At 39.4% G+C, this 20,359-nt stretch overlaps 1 protein-coding gene across 1 annotated transcript; it reads left to right on the forward strand.

Annotated features, from left to right (window-relative positions):
* Positions 1–2: 2 nt before the first annotated feature.
* On the forward strand, positions 3–20,184 carry LOC307271484 (aminopeptidase N-like). Its single transcript, XM_080053964.1, has 21 exons — positions 3–120; positions 10,756–11,485; positions 11,624–11,766; positions 12,172–12,311; positions 12,481–12,607; positions 13,081–13,235; positions 13,687–13,800; positions 13,956–14,099; positions 14,718–14,783; positions 15,058–15,123; positions 15,238–15,413; positions 15,853–15,929; positions 16,057–16,190; positions 16,715–16,770; positions 16,858–17,005; positions 17,112–17,203; positions 17,343–17,453; positions 17,647–17,814; positions 18,784–18,924; positions 19,349–19,430; positions 19,545–20,184. Exons 2-21 carry the CDS (start codon positions 10,881–10,883, stop codon positions 19,695–19,697), a joined length of 2,898 nt encoding a protein of 965 aa, XP_079910090.1. The 5' UTR covers positions 3–120; positions 10,756–10,880; the 3' UTR covers positions 19,698–20,184.
* Positions 20,185–20,359: the final 175 nt, after the last annotated feature.

The raw sequence follows: 20,359 nt of genomic DNA on the forward strand, positions 1-20,359 counted from the left end.
CACCTCACAGATGCAGAGTGAGGAGTGTTTCACATCAGCCAGGTTCATTCCAGCTAAACTTCTTCGTCTCATGTAGACTTAAACCAGGGGCTTGCAGTGGACATCAAGCTACAGGGTTTGGTATGTACCGTTTTTTGACATGTTAATTTATTCAATGTGCTGCATGCCAAGTCACTCTTGTCTTTTTTCTCCCCTTCATAGCAACTGTTTTGTTATAGACTGTGTTATTTGCTTTACAAATGGTTGGCACCTGGAGCAATGTTGCTCTGCTTCCCCGAAAGAAGGTTTCTCAGAATGTTCTTTGTCAGCAACAAAAAGGTTCATAAGTTTTCCCAACTGGTGCATGAATGCAGACGGAATGTATGCACTGCAAAATGCTGTTGCTCTAACTAGAAGTTTATTCACCATGCACCCTTAAAGGTGGAGTCAGTGGTTCTGGAGAACACTTGTTGTCAAAATCACAAAACAAAGGTTGCCCACTCTACATAGTTAGCAACATGCCAGCTTACAGAGCTTAGACTGTGTACCAACACTGGATTTTGTTTGTGCACAGACTGTACAAACAAAAATAGTTTGACAACAAGCATTCTGCAAAATTGCTGACTCAACCTTTAATATCCTATTCGACTTCGTGGTTCTGCTGAATAAGTTTAACCTCTCTGACAGCTTGCTGGGAGCTTATCTACACTGTGTGGAGGTGAGACCACACTGGGCTGATAATGTCAAAGGTTCATGACCAGGTGGAGTGATAATGCCAAAGCCTGTGCATGGGTACTAAAAGGTATTTTAACCTAACATTCTTTAGATAAGATGAACTTTATCCATTCCCAGCAGCAAACCTGGCGCCAGAAAAACAAAGTGTGAGAGAAGAGTTAAATAATGCACATTAAATGAGTGTGTTGTGCTGGTGGGGTATTTCTCCATGTTAGCTAAATATTGATTTAATAGTTGGTAGGCAGGTGACCAATTTAAGGCCTGCATTGATGTCAGCATGCATGTGGACAATACACAAGCATTTAAAGGTGCATTATGCAGTTTCAGGGGAACGGGGTTTGTTTACATTTGCAGAGCCTGCAGTTAGTTTACAAAACATTTTCTCTACATGCAATGCTTAATATGGAATAATTATATCATCATAAAAATAAAAAAGATAAAATCAGGCACCTGGAACCAAACATAGACCCGAATATCTTTATAAACAAGACATTGGTCCCTGCTTTTGTAACAACAACAGTGAAAGAGTAACTTTTAAGGTAGTTTTCTAACTTTTTTCATTTATGAGAATATATCTTAGAAAATGTTCACTTCTCTGACACACCTATGGTTACATACTGCACCGTTAATGATTTCTAATCATGTGAATACAAACTGTACCTTGCACAGGTTTCGACCAGTAGGAATATACCGTACTTGCAGGGAACCAAAGAGGAGAGTGTTAAAATAAAATGTTCTTTTTATGGTTTTTCTTGTTTTTTTGACCCCAAGGATCAACATTCCCACTAACAAGATTATCCCGCTCTTTGCTTGCAGGCAGGGGCAAGGGGCTTGGAATTTGTTTGTCTTATATTGCTCATTTAATTGGCCTTTGGGGAAATTCTGGACATTAGGACCATTTATCTAAGGGACTGCTGATTAATCTGCATGGTTTGTATAAGCCCTGCTAAGCAATTTCATGTGCCAATTGTGCGTTATCCTTACAAACAACGACACAAACTTTTAGACTTTTAGTATGATGTGCATCTCAAGTAGAATGCTTCTGCTCTGTTAAATCAACATTTATTTTTGTGAAGGCTATAGTATGATTTATCAGTACGTATATAGACATGTCACATGTTATGAGAACTGTTATAAGGAATTGTTTATTAAAATGTATACATTTGGGATGACGTTTACAACTTTGAGGGTAACACTTTACAATTAGGTACACAAAATTGTAGTAGCTACTACATACCTACTACATAGATATGTGTTACCTACTACATAGGTTTTTTTTTGTGTTACCTACTACATAGGGTTTTTTTTGTGCTACCTAACACATAGGTTTTTTTTTTGTGTTACCTACTACATAGGTTTTTTTTGTGCTACCTAACACAGGTAGCACAAAAAAAACCTGTGTTAGGTAGCACAAAAAACCCCTATGTGTTAGGTAGCACAAAAAAAAAACCTAACACATAGGGTTTTTTTTTGTGTTACCTACTACATAGGTTTTTTTTGTGCTACCTAACACATAGGTAGCACAAAAAAAACCTATGTGTTAGGTAGCACAAAAAAAAACCTAACACAGGGTTTTTTTTTGTGTTACCTACTACATAGGTTTTTTTGTGTGCTACCTAACACAGGTTTTTTTTGTGCTACCTATGTTAGGTAGCACAAAAAAAACCTATGTAGTAGGTAACACACAAAAAAAACCCTATGTGTTAGGTAGCACAAAAAAAACCTATGTAGTAGGTAACACAAAAAAAACCCTATATAGTAGGTAACACACAAAAAAAAAACCCTATGTGTTAGGTTTTTTTTGTGCTACCTAACACATAGGGTTTTTTTTGTGCTACCTATGTGTTAGGTAGCACAAAAAAAAACCTATGTAGTAGGTAACACATATCTATGTAGTAGGTATGTAGTAGCTACTACAATTTTGTGTACCTTATTGTAAAGTGTTACCACTTTGAGAAGTCCTAACTAACAACATGTTATTTTACTGTATGAAAATGATTATTGATTATTATTATTATTATTATTATTATTATTATTATTATTATTATTATTATTATTATTATTATTATTATTATTATTATTATTATTATTATTATTTCCATAAGAATATGTAATTTATTCCCAAACTGCTCTTAAATTGGCAAAGACTACAAAACAGAGCTAAAAACCAAGTCCAAACACAGTAACTGACTGTAGGCTAATGATAACAGCTTGCTTAGATTCTATAAGCAAAAGCTAGCATTAGCTAAAACAAGTAGCTCGGCCTACTTTCAGGCCTACTTATTTTCATTTTCCTCTTGCTGTTATTGTTGATTGAAAACATCCATTTTGATGACGACCTGTTGGTTCTTCAGTTTGTTATTTCATGTTGGCAGAGGCTAAATGCGACTATTAGCGAAAGACAACATATATCAGTGATTCTTGAGAAGTGGGACAAAACAGGGTGCAATGTTGAAAAAATACAAACCCTATGTTTAGGCAAATTAAATGACATGTATGTATCCAACATATACTAAGCTACTGAGCTAAGGTTTGACACACAACCTCCCAGCTTTTGTCCTTTTTATCAAAATGGACTTTTTACCTTGCTTCTCCTTTTTAACATGGGCTTTTTAGCTTGCCATTCCTTATTTTGTGTCAACTCTGTCAGACAACAAAAAACACAAATAAATGTTCCCTCGTTTTATGCTCGACCCATGAGATGTATAGTGACCACAAATATTCACCAAAACTGATAGAGGCCACAAAAAAATATTTTCAAAATGTATATGAATATACATGTTTTTGATATCTGACTGTGTTGACATATTTAACGTTTCTTAAACAGAACAAATAGAGTTTTTCTAGTAGCAGTTTGGTTTTTCTGTTGATGTTAGGTGCTAGTATGAACTACTTCAGGAAAATAAAATTATCGAAACATTTCATATAACTTCTTCAGAAATTGTAAGTAGGTGTTGACGTATCATGGTTGTGATGCAGGACTTTCAAGATTTTTAATGTAAAATATTCTAAAACTACAACACTAATCAGAGCCTGTCTGACTCTAATGTACTCTGCACAGATAGCTTGTCCATGGTGACAATAGGTCCTTCACGGAGACAGCTGCCCCTCATATTGCCTGAATTTATTAAATTTTAATGAAATGTCTGACGGTGGTGACAAAAAGTGTCCCCCCACTTAGAAACCTTATAAAACGTGAATGTGTTGTAGAAAAAAATGTTTTATTGATATGAGAGATTATTTAGTGTTGCCTTTTTAATCATTAAAGTACATTTTTAATAGGTTTTATTGCATATGAAAGATTGAAACCTTCTCTGTGGACACACTGTTTTGACGTCATGAGAAGATAACAAGTGTCATAAATTTGACATAATAATAATAAAATTTAATTTAAAGGGACTCACACCCATCGTGCAATTGAGAATTACAGCACTATCATACCATCCCGCCTCCCTCCAATGCCCCCACACCCTCGTTCCATGCTTGTATCACTGGTTTCACTTCAGAGGTGTCGGCCAGAATACCACTTATGGCCAAAGGCGTCAGACTATAAGCATGAGACTAGGAGAGGAGGAGTAGGGTTTTATCCGCTCTTTATTTTCCTTCTTTCACAGGCACAGTCGCATATAGATCGCGGGAAAAGAACAGAGGTTTAAACTCCGCTCGTGAGGAGACAACAGCTGTTGCGACCCGCGAATCGCATGCAAACTATATTATAACAGCGATCGGGACTGCATGTACATACTCACACACGGGTGATTCACATTTAAACTCAGATAAACACGTTTCCATGTGGAATGATCGCTTACTGCGGCAACGCTCACACATCTGACCGAGGGAGAAGAGAACGGAAACTAAACAGGCTCTCTGTCCGACTGACGTCACGGCCCTAACTGACTGCTATCCACACTGAACAAAACACATTTTAACACACTGTAAGAACTAACAACACTGTAACTTATGAACGTTGGGGCCTTTTCTACAATGGTCGCTACTAGCTACTGTCTGCCGTGGAATCAAAACAAACCCTCTAGTTGAGAATGCGCAATACAGAAGCAGACCGCAAACAGACAGGTCTGTCGGCCAATCAAATCGTTCGATTGGTTGAATTTTATATACACTACCGTTCAAAAGTTTGGGGTCACCCAAACAATTTTGTGTTTTCCATGAAAAGTCACACTTATTCACTACCATATGTTGTGAAATGAATAGAAAATAGAGTCAAGACATTGACAAGGTTAGAAATAATGATTTGTATTTGAAATAAGATTTTTTTTACATCAAACTTTGCTTTCGTCAAAGAATCCTCCATTTGCAGCAATTACAGCATTGCAGACCTTTGGCATTCTAGCTGTTAATTTGTTGAGGTAATCTGGAGAAATTGCACCCCACGCTTCCAGAAGCAGCTCCCACAAGTTGGATTGGTTGGATGGGCACTTCTTGCGTACCATACGGTCAAGCTGCTCCCACAACAGCTCAATGGGGTTCAGATCTGGTGACTGCGCTGGCCACTCCATTACCGATAGAATACCAGCTGCCTGCTTCTGCTCTAAATAGTTCTTGCACAATTTGGAGGTGTGTTTAGGGTCATTGTCCTGTTGTAGGATGAAATTGGCTCCAATCATGCGCTGTCCACTGGGTATGGCATGGCGTTGCAAAATGGAGTGATAGCCTTCCTTATTCAGAATCCCTTTTACCCTGTACAAATCTCCCACCTTACCAGCACCAAAGCAACCCCAGACCATCACATTACCTCCGCCATGCTTAACAGATGGCGTCAGGCATTCTTCCAGCATCTTTTCATTTGTTCTGCGTCTCACAAACGTTCTTCTTTGTGATCCAAACACCTCAAACTTGGATTCATCCGTCCACAACACTTTTTTCCAGTCTTCCTCTGTCCAATGTCTGTGTTCTTTTGCCCATCTTAATCTTTTTCTTTTATTGGCCAGTCTCAGATATGGCTTTTTCTTTGCCACTCTGCCCTGAAGCCCAGAATCCCGCAGCCGCCTCTTCACTGTAGATGTTGACACTGGTGTTTTGCGGGTACTATTTAATGAAGATGCCAGTTGGGGACCTGTGAGGCGTCTGTTTCTCAAACTAGAGACTCTAATGTACTTATCTTCTTGTTTAGTTGTGCAACGCGGCCTCCCACTTCTTTTTCTACTCTGGTTAGAGCCTGTTTGTGCTGTCCTCTGAAGGGAGTAGTACACACCGTTGTAGGAAATCTTCAATTTCTTAGCAATTTCTCGCATGGAATAGCCTTCATTTCTAAGAACAAGAATAGACTGTCGAGTTTCAGATGAAAGTTCTCTTTTTCTGGCCATTTTGAGCGCTTAATTGACCCCACAAATGTGATGCTCCAGAAACTCAATCTGCTCAAAGGAAGGTCAGTTTTGTAGCTTCTGTAAGGAGCTAAACTGTTTTCAGATGTGTGAACATGATTGCACAAGGGTTTTCTAATCATCAATTAGCCTTCTGAGCCAATGAGCAAACACATTGTACCATTAGAACACTGGAGTGATAGTTGCAGGAAATGGGCCTATACACCTATGTAGATATTGCACCAAAAACCAGACATTTGCAGCTAGAATAGTCATTTACCACATTAGCAATGTATAGAGTGTATTTCTTTAAAGTTAAGACTAGTTTAAAGTTATCTTCATTGAAAAGTACAGTGCTTTTCCTTAAAAAATAAGGACATTTCAGTGACCCTAAACTTTTGAACGGTAGTGTATATTTTTCATAATATTATGAGATTGAAATCATTGTTTGTTTTTACTCCTGGTGGGTCTGTCTTATATTTTAGAGTGTAATTACCTTATTAATACCATTTTAACCTAATCCAAAAAAAGTGTAAAAATGCACCAAAGGTAAGAGTCGCTTTAAGGGGATAATTGTGCTCCAGACATTCTATTCTTAATCCCTAATAACATCTACAATTTAAAATATTTTTAGTTTTAAAGATAACAGCAGTTACATTTTGTCCCAGCCTTTTGTCCCGGTTCTCAAGAATCACTGATATATAGGCTACATATACATAACTTATTAAGCTATCCACCTCATCAGATCTCAGTCACTGCCAGTTCAGCTTTTGACCCATAATCAATTCTATGTGTTTTGGTGTAGTTAAGTTACCTTTAGGGCCTATATCGCATACTTAATGTTCAAAACATTGAGCCTAGCCAAAATGTATTCCTATAAGCTAAAGACTGTAACTTAATAAGACTTGGAACTTAACTGCTTCTGTAGTTTCCCTCTGCCTTTGAAGTGCAGAATTGTTTAGTGTGTAATAAGTAAATAGTAATTTTTAACTACAGCAGTAAACCACAAACTAGATGTTTTCATCTTCCAGGCAATGGCAGAAGCAGGGCCGCCCATAAGGGGTAGAAAGTGGGAAGGCTTTCTAGGGCCTAGCCCCTTGGGGGGCCCATGGTCTTTGGAAGCCAATAACCTAACTAAGCTAAACTTTATTTTTAGATATTTATGTCAATATCTAATCAAAGTTGGGTGTTTATACAGAGCCGCGGCTCCGCTTACGGCCATTTAAAAAGCAGTAGAAAAGCAGAAATGTTTCAGATTGAGCACAGTGGAGTGTAACTGTTTCAAACATAATCCATCCTATAAACCCTTTGTGTTCCAAATGGTGACAAGATTGGGTTTTGATATTAAACAGTTTTGTCTGGATTATATTTCCTGAGTCGTTCCTGCTCACAGAAAACACATGTACCTGCTACTTGTGTCTGGGTGTCGTTGTGAAAAGTAATTGGACCCCATGAAAAAACAGGTTGGGTACCTTTTTCTTCTACATTCTTATAAAGAGGACAGGCTAGTTACTCTGTAATTTTCCTGAGTCTACAAACAGGTTTACATTTTCTCTCCCCATAATGTAAATTTTTGTGAAAAAGAATTTCCCTTTGGGGACTATAACTTCTAAAGGCTTTGACATAAGTCTTCAGGTTGACACGGCCAGCCAGGTCTGACCAGTTTTTCACAAACCTGGCCAATTGACCAACCAGCTGGGTCATATCACAATGAAGCTGACGAGCAGCATCATCCTGTTTTAATTATTGCCGTAACCACCAAGGTCCTGCTTTCTGTATTTTTTCAAAAAATAAAAAATAAAAATAGGTATTTTTAGAAATAGATAAACATTTCTTAATGCAAATAAAGATACAAGGCACAAAGAAGTTAGAAATAGTTGAAGGAACAGATTTTGAGTTCAAAGATTAAGAACTTTTTTGTAATGATTTCAGTAATGTTTTCACTTTCAGTGTTTTTGCAGTGATGAGAGCAGAATGAACTAAGCCTAAATGTTGCAACTAAACGTAGGCCAACTTGATAGTTTTGAGGGTATGGTTTGGTTATTCATGTAAAGATCCGCCTTTTTATATTTATGTGTGAAGAATTTGTTGTTGATGTTGATTTTTAAGTGTTATTTATTTCAACAATACGACCAAAAGATTTCAAATTATTTAATGTCAGCTGGGCTAAGTCAGAAATGTGCTACTATTTTAAAATAATAATGATCCCTTGCTCCCCCAACTGTCCCTGCAAGTCCCTGGTTGAAAAGATAGTTATTCTCTCTACAAATACATGTATGTGTTTATTGAGGGATGAGCGCACTCACACACATTGATACGAGTAAAGCATGGGTAAGGTGGGCCCATTGTCTGGATGTTTTCAGGGGCCCAGCCATTTGTGTGGGCAGGCCTGGGATGAAGCACATATGGCTGAGAGCATGTTTGGTATAGAGTGCCTTTGTTGTGGTCTTGGTCTGCAGAGTTTACTTGGGTTCAGATCCATCATTTCCAGATGTTCTCTTCTGGTTGGGTGTTCATATGCACTTTGCATATTTTATACATATTTACATATATTTGTGTATTTGTAGACACCTGTGCTTGTGTGTATTGTCTGCCAGGTAGCAACGCTGTGTTTTTGTTTGTTTTTGTTTGTTTTATGTTTGGACATGGCCTTGTCCTTTGTAATGCTGCTGCTCTATGTGCCTTCAATTGCCCCCTGGGGACAAATAAAGTTTTTTTGAATTTGAATTTGAATTTGAATATAGCGTGAATGTTTTTTGTCTCTTCTTGGTGCCTGGAAGAGCCATTGATCTTGGTGTCTTAGTTTAATCAAATTGTAGAAAACTCTAATAAACTGTTCCTTATCCCTCACTGCGGGACCTTACTCGGTCTAATCAAGCTAGTTGCCACATTGTTTTATTGGGTCGTCTCATTTATTGCTGCCTGATATCCAGAAACCATGGACTCAAGTGCCAAGAAAGGTTACGCTCAATGGCAATTTTCCATTTTTCTATGACTATTCCTTTTTTTTATTGATCTAGATTATTAATACATTGCACCATGGTTTGTAGATTAACCATCCGATTAGTTATTCCTAAAGTCAAGTATGTGAAGAGAAGACATACCTGTAAATGTCAAAAGTTGTGGCTAAAGACTGTTAAGCCATCAATGACACAAGTATATTTAAGGACCCCCAAATTGTTCCCTATCACCTGTGGACACTCAAAATCTAAATTTTGTCTTCCATTTTTTGGATTTGTAGCTCCATAATTATTGGTATCCATGCATTTCAATGTGGTTTAAGAAATTAATAATTGTAACTTACTGACCACTGTTCCTTTTTGAGGCGTCTCAAACATGCACACACACACACACACGTCTGTCCAAGGGGGACTGGATCAGAGGTGGAGGGCAAGATGTGCTTACAAAAGTGTGCCTTGAGTTCTTGTTGTCGTCTATTATCTGCGTGAGCATGCTATCGCAGATAGATACTGATCCCTTTGCAGTTAATGCAAGTCATTATGACATACATTAGAGAAGGAGGGTAATGTTTATCTCCCACGAAGGACTTCATGTTGGAACCATAGCATTGTCTATTCTATTATAGTAATTTATTGATCAGGAGGTGAATACTATAAGCTCCTTATTCATTCCTTCCAAGAAGAATAAACTCCAGGTTTACTGCATTTCAATTTAAAAGAGGTACTATTATCTATTATAGAATTATTAGATACCATTTTATGACTTCCTGTTCAAACTGATTCCTTTCATCATGATACTCATTTATGATTTAGAGTCTAGACTGTATGACATAGACACACAAAGTGTTAGCAGTCTGTTTGCCTGCTGCTCAAGCTAAGAGCACTGACACACTCATTTTGCTTAACATTGACCTTATTACATTAGCATGCATGGAAATCCTGCCTTTTCCTCAAAATGTACTAAACACTTTATCAGCCAGATGTGTTACATTCAAGAAAAAACTCATATTAGAGAGACTGCAGTGTACACACGCAACGCTTCACTCATGACAAATGAACAATGTGTAGCTCTGACCAGGTGCTAGAGCTAATAGCCACCTGTGTCCTCTGAGCTTTTGCCATTCGTGCAATTTAAGGCTCAAACCAACCTTTCATGTAAATATTTCAGTCATTTCTGCCCCCACCCCGAGCAAGTATCTCACTGATTACGGTGCGCAGAAACCCATCGAACAGTTATATCATAACTTTTCTCAATTCCTGTCTTGCTCTCTGGTCGTTTACATTTACTGATTATTGTTCAAATATATATATATATATTTAACAATTAAATAAATATGAAATATCTGATTCCATTTGAACTCTACTGCATTATGATAATAATAACATACTTTTATTAGGTCACATGATTCAGTGCAGGACTTTTACTTGAACCTGTAACAGAGCATTTTTACAGTGTGGTATTAGTTCTTTTATTTAAGGACTTAATAGTAAAGGATCTAAATACTTCCTACAATAAGTAGCATAAAGCAGTTTCTAGATTTTCTGTTGGAACATGATGTAAGATGCTGTATGAAGACCAGCCGAGGATGTTTGTAATGTGTATTTATGATAATCTAAGGATTGACTGATAGTAATAATACTATACACAATGTAGAATTTCACTGTCACATTTTGCATCATTAATTGACATTTATAACTCTCAGAGAGTCAAAGTTGTAAACTCAGTGACCAACGTTTTCCATCTTTCCATTTCTCCTTAGGTATTATGAAAATGTCTTTTTTGCCATGTTAATAGCTCAGCCATTAACCGAGGAGGGAAGAAACTTGCTGTGCTGGACAGACACAAACAACCCTGACAGTCCTTCTATGACAGCCTGATCAGGACATGGGGAAAGTCTATTATATCAGTAAAAATGTGGGCCTTGGGGTGCTGGTACTGGCGGCCTGTGCTCTGGCTACCATCATAGCTCTATCCGTTGCCTACGACAAGGAAAGAGCCAAGAATGGAGGCAAGCCTGGAGATGGGACAGCGGACAGCACCGGCTTGCCTTCACTCGCTACCACCCCCTATGCCCCAAAGGAGCCCTGGGACCACTACAGGCTTCCAAAATCCCTGGTTCCTATCTCTTACAACGTGACCCTGTGGCCCCGGCTGACGCCCAATGCAGAGGGCATGTACATCTTCACTGGACATTCCAAGGTGGTCTTCAGGTGTGTGAAGGAAACCGACCTCATCATCATCCACTCCAACAAGCTGAACCTCACACACTTCGATGGGCATCACGCTAGGCTGAGTGGCCTGGGTAAAGCCACCGCGCCCGCCGTACAAAGCTCTTGGCTGGTTGTGAAGACGGAGTATCTGGTCCTTCAGCTGCGAGGCAGACTAGCTGTTGGAGCGTCATATGAACTGTACACTGATTTTCGGGGGGAGCTGGCAGATGATCTGGAAGGATTCTACAGGAGCGAATACATTGAGGAAGGTGTGAAGAAGTAAGCAAAGACATAGCATAACCTTACAGTAATCTAGATCCTGATTTTCATGCATCTGTTCTTCTTGGTTGGTCTTAGGAGTGTTGGCATTGTTTGATGTCTATTTTGTGTCAATGTTAAATTGGACATTTTTTGCAGAGTCGTCGCTACCTCGCAGATGCAAGCAACGTATGCCAGGAAAACCTTCCCTTGCTTCGATGAGCCAGCCATGAAAGCTGTCTTCAACGTCACCATCATCCACGACATAGGCACTGTGGCTCTGTCTAATGGCAGGGATATTGGTTAGTTTTGGAAACGTGCAAACTGAGTTATTTCAAATCTTTGTCACATTTAAATTCTCTATGGAGACTAGGTCAGTGCAAGAAAAGAAAAATGTGTAGACAATAACATTTTATTTTAAAGGCATAATTTTTTAGGTAATGAGGAATTACACCATTCATATATATGAAAAAGTTGGGCACTACAGCTTTAAGTTACTGGAAAAATAAGAACATAAATGTTGGTTAGTGCAAAATGTTTTTACACAAGAAGAATTATTAGAGCAAACAACATAAACAGATGTTTTATGTGCTTGACAAGTTCATTGTGAATTATTCATTACTTGGATGTATTATAAAAAAATCAGTGACTTAATGCTGTTAATGCTAACAGAGAGTCAGAGTCTAATTTCGCCCCTCCCTGAACAGACACTGCAGACTCTGACATTGATGGCGTGCCAGTCAGAGTGACTACATTTGAGCCCACAGCGAGAATGTCCACATATGTGCTGGCATTTATAGTCAGTGACTTTGCTCCCATTCAATCACCGGAAAGCAACAAGTTGTTGGTGAGTTTGTTCCCTGTATCCATGTACATTCTGTGTGTTCACATTGTAACATGTCCCATCCTGTCAATCCTATTCCTGTTATCCCAGAATGCAATACAAATATTAAGATCTAAAAATCTCAAGACAAAGATTTGTTATGGAGAGTCAACATTGTCAAACTCTTTTCTAGGTCCGAATCTGGGCTAGGAGAAAAGCTATAGCTGACAACCAGGGTCAATATGCACTCAACGTTACGAGGCCAATCCTTGAGTTCTATGAGCACTACTACGATGCACCATATCCACTGTCCAAGTCAGGTAACACTCTCTCAAACCTGCATCCTCATGCCTAGACAAACATTTTCAAGTGAAGACAGAAATATTTATCTAATTTCCTTTCACACCAGCTGACCAGCATTCTCTCTCTCCCACACACACACAGACTCAGACACACAGACACACACACACACACACACACACACACACACACACACACACACACACACACACACACACACACACACACACACACACACACACACACACACACACACACACACACACACACACACACACACACACACACACACACACACACACACACACACACTCATTAACATGTGTGTGCAAGCTTTGCACATTTCAGCACATTTCCTGTTAGACATTGCACAACAACTGTGTGATGGACTTGCAGTAAGTAGTACCAGGGTAACTGTTTAACGTGGGATATGCCTCGATGATTTTGGATATGCAGGGTAACATTAAAATGCGGATGCCCTTGTCCTCCCCAGATCAGATAGCCCTGCCTGACTTCAATGCTGGTGCAATGGAGAACTGGGGTCTGGTCACATACAGGGAGACAGCTCTACTCTTTGACCCCATCCTGTCCTCCACTGGAAACAAAGAGAGAATTACAACTGTTATTTCCCATGAACTCGCACACATGGTAGGCCATGATATTTCTGCCAAACTGCTGTCGCCACATCAATTCCACTTTGGTTTAAAAGGAGGAAATTAAAATGTGTTAACTTAGCTAATAATCAGGACACACAGTTGGTGCAAACTCAATCCCAGCTTGGTCCTTCTATACTTTTGTGAAAAAATGCAGTTATTGGTCAAGAACGAACTCAGACCAAGTACACAACCAGATTTTGCAATAGCAGATAACTATCACCACCTGGGACAAATCAAGCCCTTTCCCTGTAATCCTGTGGTTGGGAATTTCCTTAAAACTTCAGTGGAAATGTTGTCCCAGATCTTAGCAGCAACGTTGTCCATGGAAACATTAGTTCCATTCCATATAACCTCCACGTGGGGAGAAAAACGGAGGCGTTTCTGGTTACTGTGACTGACCTATTTATCTCTCTTTACTGTTTGTTGGGTCTTTTTTTCTTAAGTGGTTTGGCAACCTGGTGACTGTGCAGTGGTGGAATGACTTGTGGTTGAACGAGGGCTTTGCCTCATACGTGGAGTACCTCGGAGCTGACCACGCAGAGCCCACCTGGAACATTGTAAGAGCCCTGCTTGTACTGTACCTTCAGAGACAGTGGGCCTTGACAAGAATAGCATGTTACGTTTCACTGATTAGATTAGATCAGATCAGATTCAACTTTCACCTACCCCTTATAGATATGGGGTTCAGAAATGTTTTTCCGCTTCGCTACAGAAAGACCAGATCATACTGTATGACGTGCACAAGGTGTTTGCTGTGGATGCCCTGGCCTCCTCCCATCCACTGTCCCGTAGGGAAGATGAGGTCAATGACCCCGCCCAGATCAGCGAGATGTTCAACACCATCTCCTACAGCAAGGTCTGTTCTGCTGATAGAATTGTATATATACAGTATCTCATGCAGGGTCGTATACAGACATACAGTATGTATCACACTTACAGTTCGTCTCAAAGGTTTGATAAGGTAATACAGCTAAATCTGTTTATCCCCACCATTGGTGGAATCAGCGATTCTTGAGAATGCTTGTTGACAAAATCACTTTTTGGCCAGATCAGTGAATATCTCCTCACGATCTACTAGCTTTCCTTTTGCTGAAAGGAAATCTGATGTTAATAAACAGCCGATTCCCTTTAAACTGGTGTTTAAACAAACGAGCTTGGGCTGTGTATTAACACTGGATTGTTCTTTCAGTATATACAGGTAGTGAACCGTTAGTAGATATTTACTGATTTGGCAAAAGTAATTTTGACAAGCGTTCTCCAGAACCGCTGACAACACTCTTCACTTACCTATTTTGTTTTTGTCATTGGCAGGGGAAAGCTATTACACCTTTGTAATGGGACATTTTCAGTATGATTCTTAGTTTTGACTCATGTTTCCATTTATGCAGTCCAACCAGGGAAACATCTTGCTTTAATATTTCCTTTGGATTGAATGCAAAATAACTGTGGTGGTTCCTGTGCTTGGTGCTTTCAGGGAGCAGCGGTGCTCAGGATGCTGTCAGAGTTTCTCACTGAGCCTGTGTTTGCCAAAGGACTCAGTGTGAGTATTAAGTCAGTTATAAAGCACACAGTGGCAGTTATTAATTACTTCCACTGTGGCATTGTTATTCTTACCGGTGTGCGTGAGTAAACAACAAGATTACTCAAGATTATTCGCTTAAAATATTACTGATCCGTCACGTTCTGTGTGCAGTGGCTTCTGTTGTTTAAGATTCTGTCTTACTGTTTTCAACTAATTTGAACTTAAACAACTTGATTATGGCAAAGGCAATATGTTGACAAATCTATTGATGCTTACTGCTTTCTCCCCTCAGTCTTACCTGAATACCTTTGCCTTTGGCAACACAGTGTATACAGACTTGTGGGACCATCTCCAACAGGTCAGTTTGAAAAAACTGCACAGTCACCGATGCGTTGTGTTTGATTTCACCTGGTAATATATCTTTGCGTCTGTTTTTATTCATAAATTCACGCTACTCTTTGTGTGTTATCAGGCAGTTCAAAATACCACAGGTATGCAAATTCCTCACACCGTCCATGACATCATGAACCGTTGGACTCTTCAGATGGGCTTCCCAGTGGTGACTATTGACACCCGGACAGGAAGTATCACCCAGGAACACTTCCTGTTGGATCCAGACTCTGTAGTGGAAAGGCCTTCTCAGTTCAAGTAGGAATCAGTTTTACCTTTCCTTGTAAGTTCTACGTAGACAATACATGAGGACAATGATTTCTTAATGTCATGTTAATCATTTGGATTAATGTCTTAGATAGAAGGAAGAGACATTAATCCAAACAATGACTATCAGCTGAAGCAGCTCTAGATAAGCTCTGCAAGGCTGTACTAAGGCCCAGCATTGTCTCAAGCTAAATGCTAATATGGGCATGTTAACATACTCAATATGAGACCAATCAAGGTTCATCAAGCAAGGATTACCAAAGTCAGTATGACCCAGCCTTTGGGCCCCAAAATATTTCATGACAATCCAGCAAATAGATGTCCAACAGAAATACAGACCAACAGCTTGATCTGGCCTTCCACGAGCCATGCCACCTTTTCAACATTGCTAGAACTTTTTTGCTCACTGTCTCTCTCTGTTTCTGCCCAGTTACGAGTGGTTTGTCCCGATCAAATGGATGAAGACAGGTGTGGAGCAGGAGCAGTACTGGCTCCTTCAAAAGACAGGTACGCTCATACTTAACACCCAATGCTATTCTGTATTACATCTGCATACTAGAGGAGAGAATAGTTCCTACCAAATGAGTGGTCATTACTTTGATTCAATATTTCTCTTTCTAATATTTTGCACCAGCCACCAACAGTGCGATGAGAGTTTCAGGCAATAGCTGGGTCCTGGCGAACACCAATGTATCTGGGTATTTTAGGGTGAACTATGATGCCGACAACTGGGATCGTCTCCTCTCCCTGCTCAACACCAACCATCAGGTGAGTCACATGCCTATGCACAAGGTGAAAGTTCCCACTGGATGAAGTGGCATTTTGGTCTGGGCTGTATGTTCACTTTTAGACGAATGCACAAGAGGGTAAAATGTGCATTATGCATTTTACAGTTGCATACTTGTCCACTCACGTTCAGGTTCAAGCTTATTTGTCCTTTAAACTTCAATGTGGATGCTGGGTTTGGGTACATTAGCCAATCGCATTGCATTTTTCATATGAAATTAAAGATATCAACAACAAAAAAACTTTATCACTCAGTCTTGGTGGTACGGAAGAGGATTAGGGCCATGCATGAAAAAAAAAAAAAAAGTTCTGACTTTTTTCTCAGAATTCTGAGAATAAAGTCAGAACTTTAATTTTCTTTCATGGATGGCCCTAATCCTCTTCCGTGTGGTTGGCAGTGTATGTGAATTTCAAATATGTATGTGTGTGTGTGTGTGTGTGTGTGTGTGTGTGTGTGTGTGTGTGTGTGTGTGTGTGTGTGTGTGTGTGTGTGTGATTTCCTTCAGGCTATTTCAATCATCAACAGAGCACAGATCATAGATGATTCGTTCAACCTAGCAAGGTAAAGAACTATTATTAGGTTTTATTAGGATTTACTCCTTCACACTTGTATGTACGCAATTATGATTATTTTCTTCTCTTTATATAGGGCCAAAATAATCAATACAACATTAGCCCTGAGGACTACCAAATACCTGGCCAATGAGAGAGACTACATCCCCTGGGAGTCGGCTCTCAGAAACCTCGACTACTACATCCTCATGTTTGACCGCACTGAGGTCTTTGGAGCTTTACAGGTTACTGCTGTCCTAATGCTAACACTAATGCACATTCAAGAGAAGTACATAAAGGGACAACAACTGGACATAAAAAGTATTTCTGGTATATATTTTTTTGTTTTAGTCATACCTCAAGAAACAAATCCAGCCCCTTTTTGAGTACTTCAGGACAATTACAGCTAACTGGACCAGAGTACCTACAGGACACACTGATCAGTAAGACTTTGTATATCAGAAGACAATGTTTTGAAAGCAAAAAGCAATTGACACCACCATTTAGTGACTTAATTTGAGTCAAGGCTACTGTATATCTAATGGTTACCTTTCCTTTTCTAAAACATCTTCGTGTCTTCAGATATACTCAGATCAATGCTATCGGAATAGCCTGCAGCATGGGTGTGGAGGGTTGCAGGGATCTAATCAAAAGCTGGTTCAGACAGTGGATGGAAAATCCAAATCACAACCCGTAAGTATACAGCAGTTTGACTACGTTTTTTAGTGTTTCAAGATTTAGTACTTGTACTTATTCAACTCCTTTGTGCAGCCTTTTTTTTCATTCGCTTGAGACAGGCATAGCCAAAAAAAAAAGCACAAATGTCAATAGTAGCTAGCTAGCGATATACATGCTGACTGTGTGTGTTTACCTCAACGTTGACCAGGATACATCCCAACTTGAAAGGCACAGTTTACTGCCATGCAATAGCCTACGGAGGTGTGGAGGAGTGGGACTTTGCCTGGGAAATGTTCAAGAACGCCACTCTTGCATCAGAAGCTTCCAGGCTCAGGTCGGCCATGGCCTGCACCAAACAACCTTGGATTTTGAACAGGTAGGCTAACATGCAACGTCCAAATGTGTTGAAGTATCCACGTTCAAGGGTTTTTGTGAACAAGACACTTGTCTTGGCTGGAGTGGAGGATTTGTATCTGTCTATTTTCTTCTGTCCTGTAAGACACCAACCTGGTTGATTGATAAGAAATAAATTAATTTGGTTTAACTCATTAATCAATTGAACCTGCATCTGAAAGTTTCCGAGACATTTATTTGACAAACAATGTACTGCTCATTAGCAGTACCCAGTGTTAGCTATAAGCTAATTTCCATCTCCCTGCCCACAAGTCACAATAACAGGACAATGACGCATACAAATCTTTATATGTAGCATGCTAGAGTATTGTATAGCTATTAGTGACCAACTTACACAAATAGTAATAAATTCAGTAAATGGACACTTGTATGTTAGTTTCACATCAATATCAACGTAATATTTGCTAGCATTCGCTTACATTAGCTACCACAAGCCAATGGTCAGACCAAAAAGGGCTGTGCTTGTTGCTCAGTGCAATGGTGTTTTAATGCCTATGAATTCAGGCTTCATTTGAAGGAGGATAGAAAATGCCGTCCAGTTTTGCTTTTAACAAATATTTGCTTTGTGCTGTTCACGCCAATTTAACGTCTGGACTGTTTGGGCAGGGTAATTAATTGAGTCAAACTTTCTGTGCTAACATTAACTGTAGTTATCAGGTTCACCAACTGTTAGTTTGTGTGACCGCTCACACTTTTGCTCATCTCAGAACTCAAAAATCAATGCTCACCTAAACCCCAACCTTGCTTTGCCTTTGAAGCTCAATTTACTTTACTATTTCAGGCAGTAGCTTATCCCAACACAAAATAAACAAACATTTCAGTCTTTTACATACTCTTAATAATAAACTTTGAACTTTTTCTGAAATCAAAGGTATGAATACTTTTTTTTGGAAACTATCTATTTGTAATGAAATGTTTTCGATTGAGCCAGGTATCTGGAGTACACCCTCGACACAACAAAGATCCGCAAGCAAGACGCCACCTCTACCATCCAGAACATCGCTCGAAACGTTGTGGGGATGCCGCTGGCCTGGAACTTTGTCAGAGCAAGATGGAGCTTCATTTTCCAACAGTAAGAGCTCACTCCTCACAGTCAGCACCCTCAAACATCAATTTAGGGCCGAAGGCTAACACACAGAATCCACAGCAGCTCTCGACTTAGTGTAAAAATTCAGATTGCTGGATTTATTGGTAGAAATGTACTGTATCTTCTCCAAGTGCTCATGGTGCTACATTTCCTTCATATGCATAACCAGTTTGCTGAGTTTGCAATCATTTCTTCAAGCCTCCAACAAGTCCAGTCAGCTTGAAAAATGGTTTAGTCCTCGGGAAAGGGAAGAAGGAAAAAACAATATAAAAGTGCTGATTATGCTGAAACTGCTTTTTTGAGTCTTCACATATGTCAAGCACCACCACATGTTATTTGCAGGCTCATCTAACAGTTTATCATGTCTACAACTTTAGAGTGAACCACATCTTTATTTTGATGTTTTAAGGTATGGAAGAGGATCATTTTCCTTCGCTAGTCTCGTCAACGGGATCACAAGGAGATTCTCTACAGAGTTTGAGTTGCAGGAGGTATGCATCCCACACTCATATACACACACAGTGTTTCCCTGAGGGTATTGAGAGGAAAAGAAAGACAACAGAACTTCATTTTCCCCTCTCTTTGTTTTTTTTGTCTCCCTCCAGCTGAAGAAATTCAAAGAAGACAACCTCCATGTTGGTTTTGGCTCGGCCAGCCTGGCGCTGGAGCAGGCCATTGAGAAGACCACAGCCAACATTAGATGGCTGACAGAGAACAAAGCCCATGTGCTGAAGTGGTTCACTGAAGAGTCCGCATGAGGACAATTACGTGGACAAAATGACATTTTACTTGATGGATAATGACCACTACTGTCATCAATCATTGCCAAACCTTTTTCTTGGTAAACAGTTGCGTAAAGAAATCATGACACAACCCGCCTCTTTAGAAGCAAGGCAAAGACATAATGAGATCAGTGGATCAGTGGATGATCAGTGATGTAGCGGTTACTATACAAGTGAAACTCTCACCGGTAGCCTGTGATCTTCATAGAGAAAAGCGGAATAACAAAAGGATTGTTTTAGTCGCATAACATGTATTTTTTACTCTCAAACAGGCATTAATTTATGTATTTTTTAAATGTTCTTTATACTTTACATGTTAGTTGTAACTTTCTCCTATGTATGCAATGCTTTTATCCCATAAACATGAGGCACTGAGACACTTGAGAGTGGCCTGGCCCTTCAGTGGTAGGAGGTGGTTGTAAAAAGTGATCTTGCAGAATAAATGAACCTGATGTGATTTGTATTATGCTTGTTGTTGTTTGTCATTTTTGTAAACTTGATGGTTAGATCATGATTGTGTGTGCCAAGTCAAAGATCAACATACCCTGTAGATTTTATGTTCACATTACATATGAACATTATCACTGTACAACGACGGAGGAGTAAGATTAGAACAGGGATGACACTGACAGGTAAAG

Source organism: Ammodytes marinus (genome assembly GCF_949987685.1).
Source record: "Ammodytes marinus genome assembly, chromosome: 1".
Lineage (NCBI taxonomy): Eukaryota > Metazoa > Chordata > Actinopteri > Uranoscopiformes > Ammodytidae > Ammodytes > Ammodytes marinus.

What these genes read in the sequence shown, in the direction of transcription:
- LOC307271484 (XM_080053964.1), top strand. Translation starts at nt 10,881, where the DNA reads ATGGGGAAAGTCTATTATATCAGTAAAAATGTGGGCCTTGGGGTGCTG. An exon ending in ACACCATCTCCTACAGCAAG is followed by an intron (nt 14,100 to 14,717) that starts GTCTGTTCTGCT and finishes TGGTGCTTTCAG; the next exon opens with GGAGCAGCGGTGCTCAGGAT. An exon ending in CCTACAGGACACACTGATCA is followed by an intron (nt 17,204 to 17,342) that starts GTAAGACTTTGT and finishes TCGTGTCTTCAG; the next exon opens with ATATACTCAGATCAATGCTA.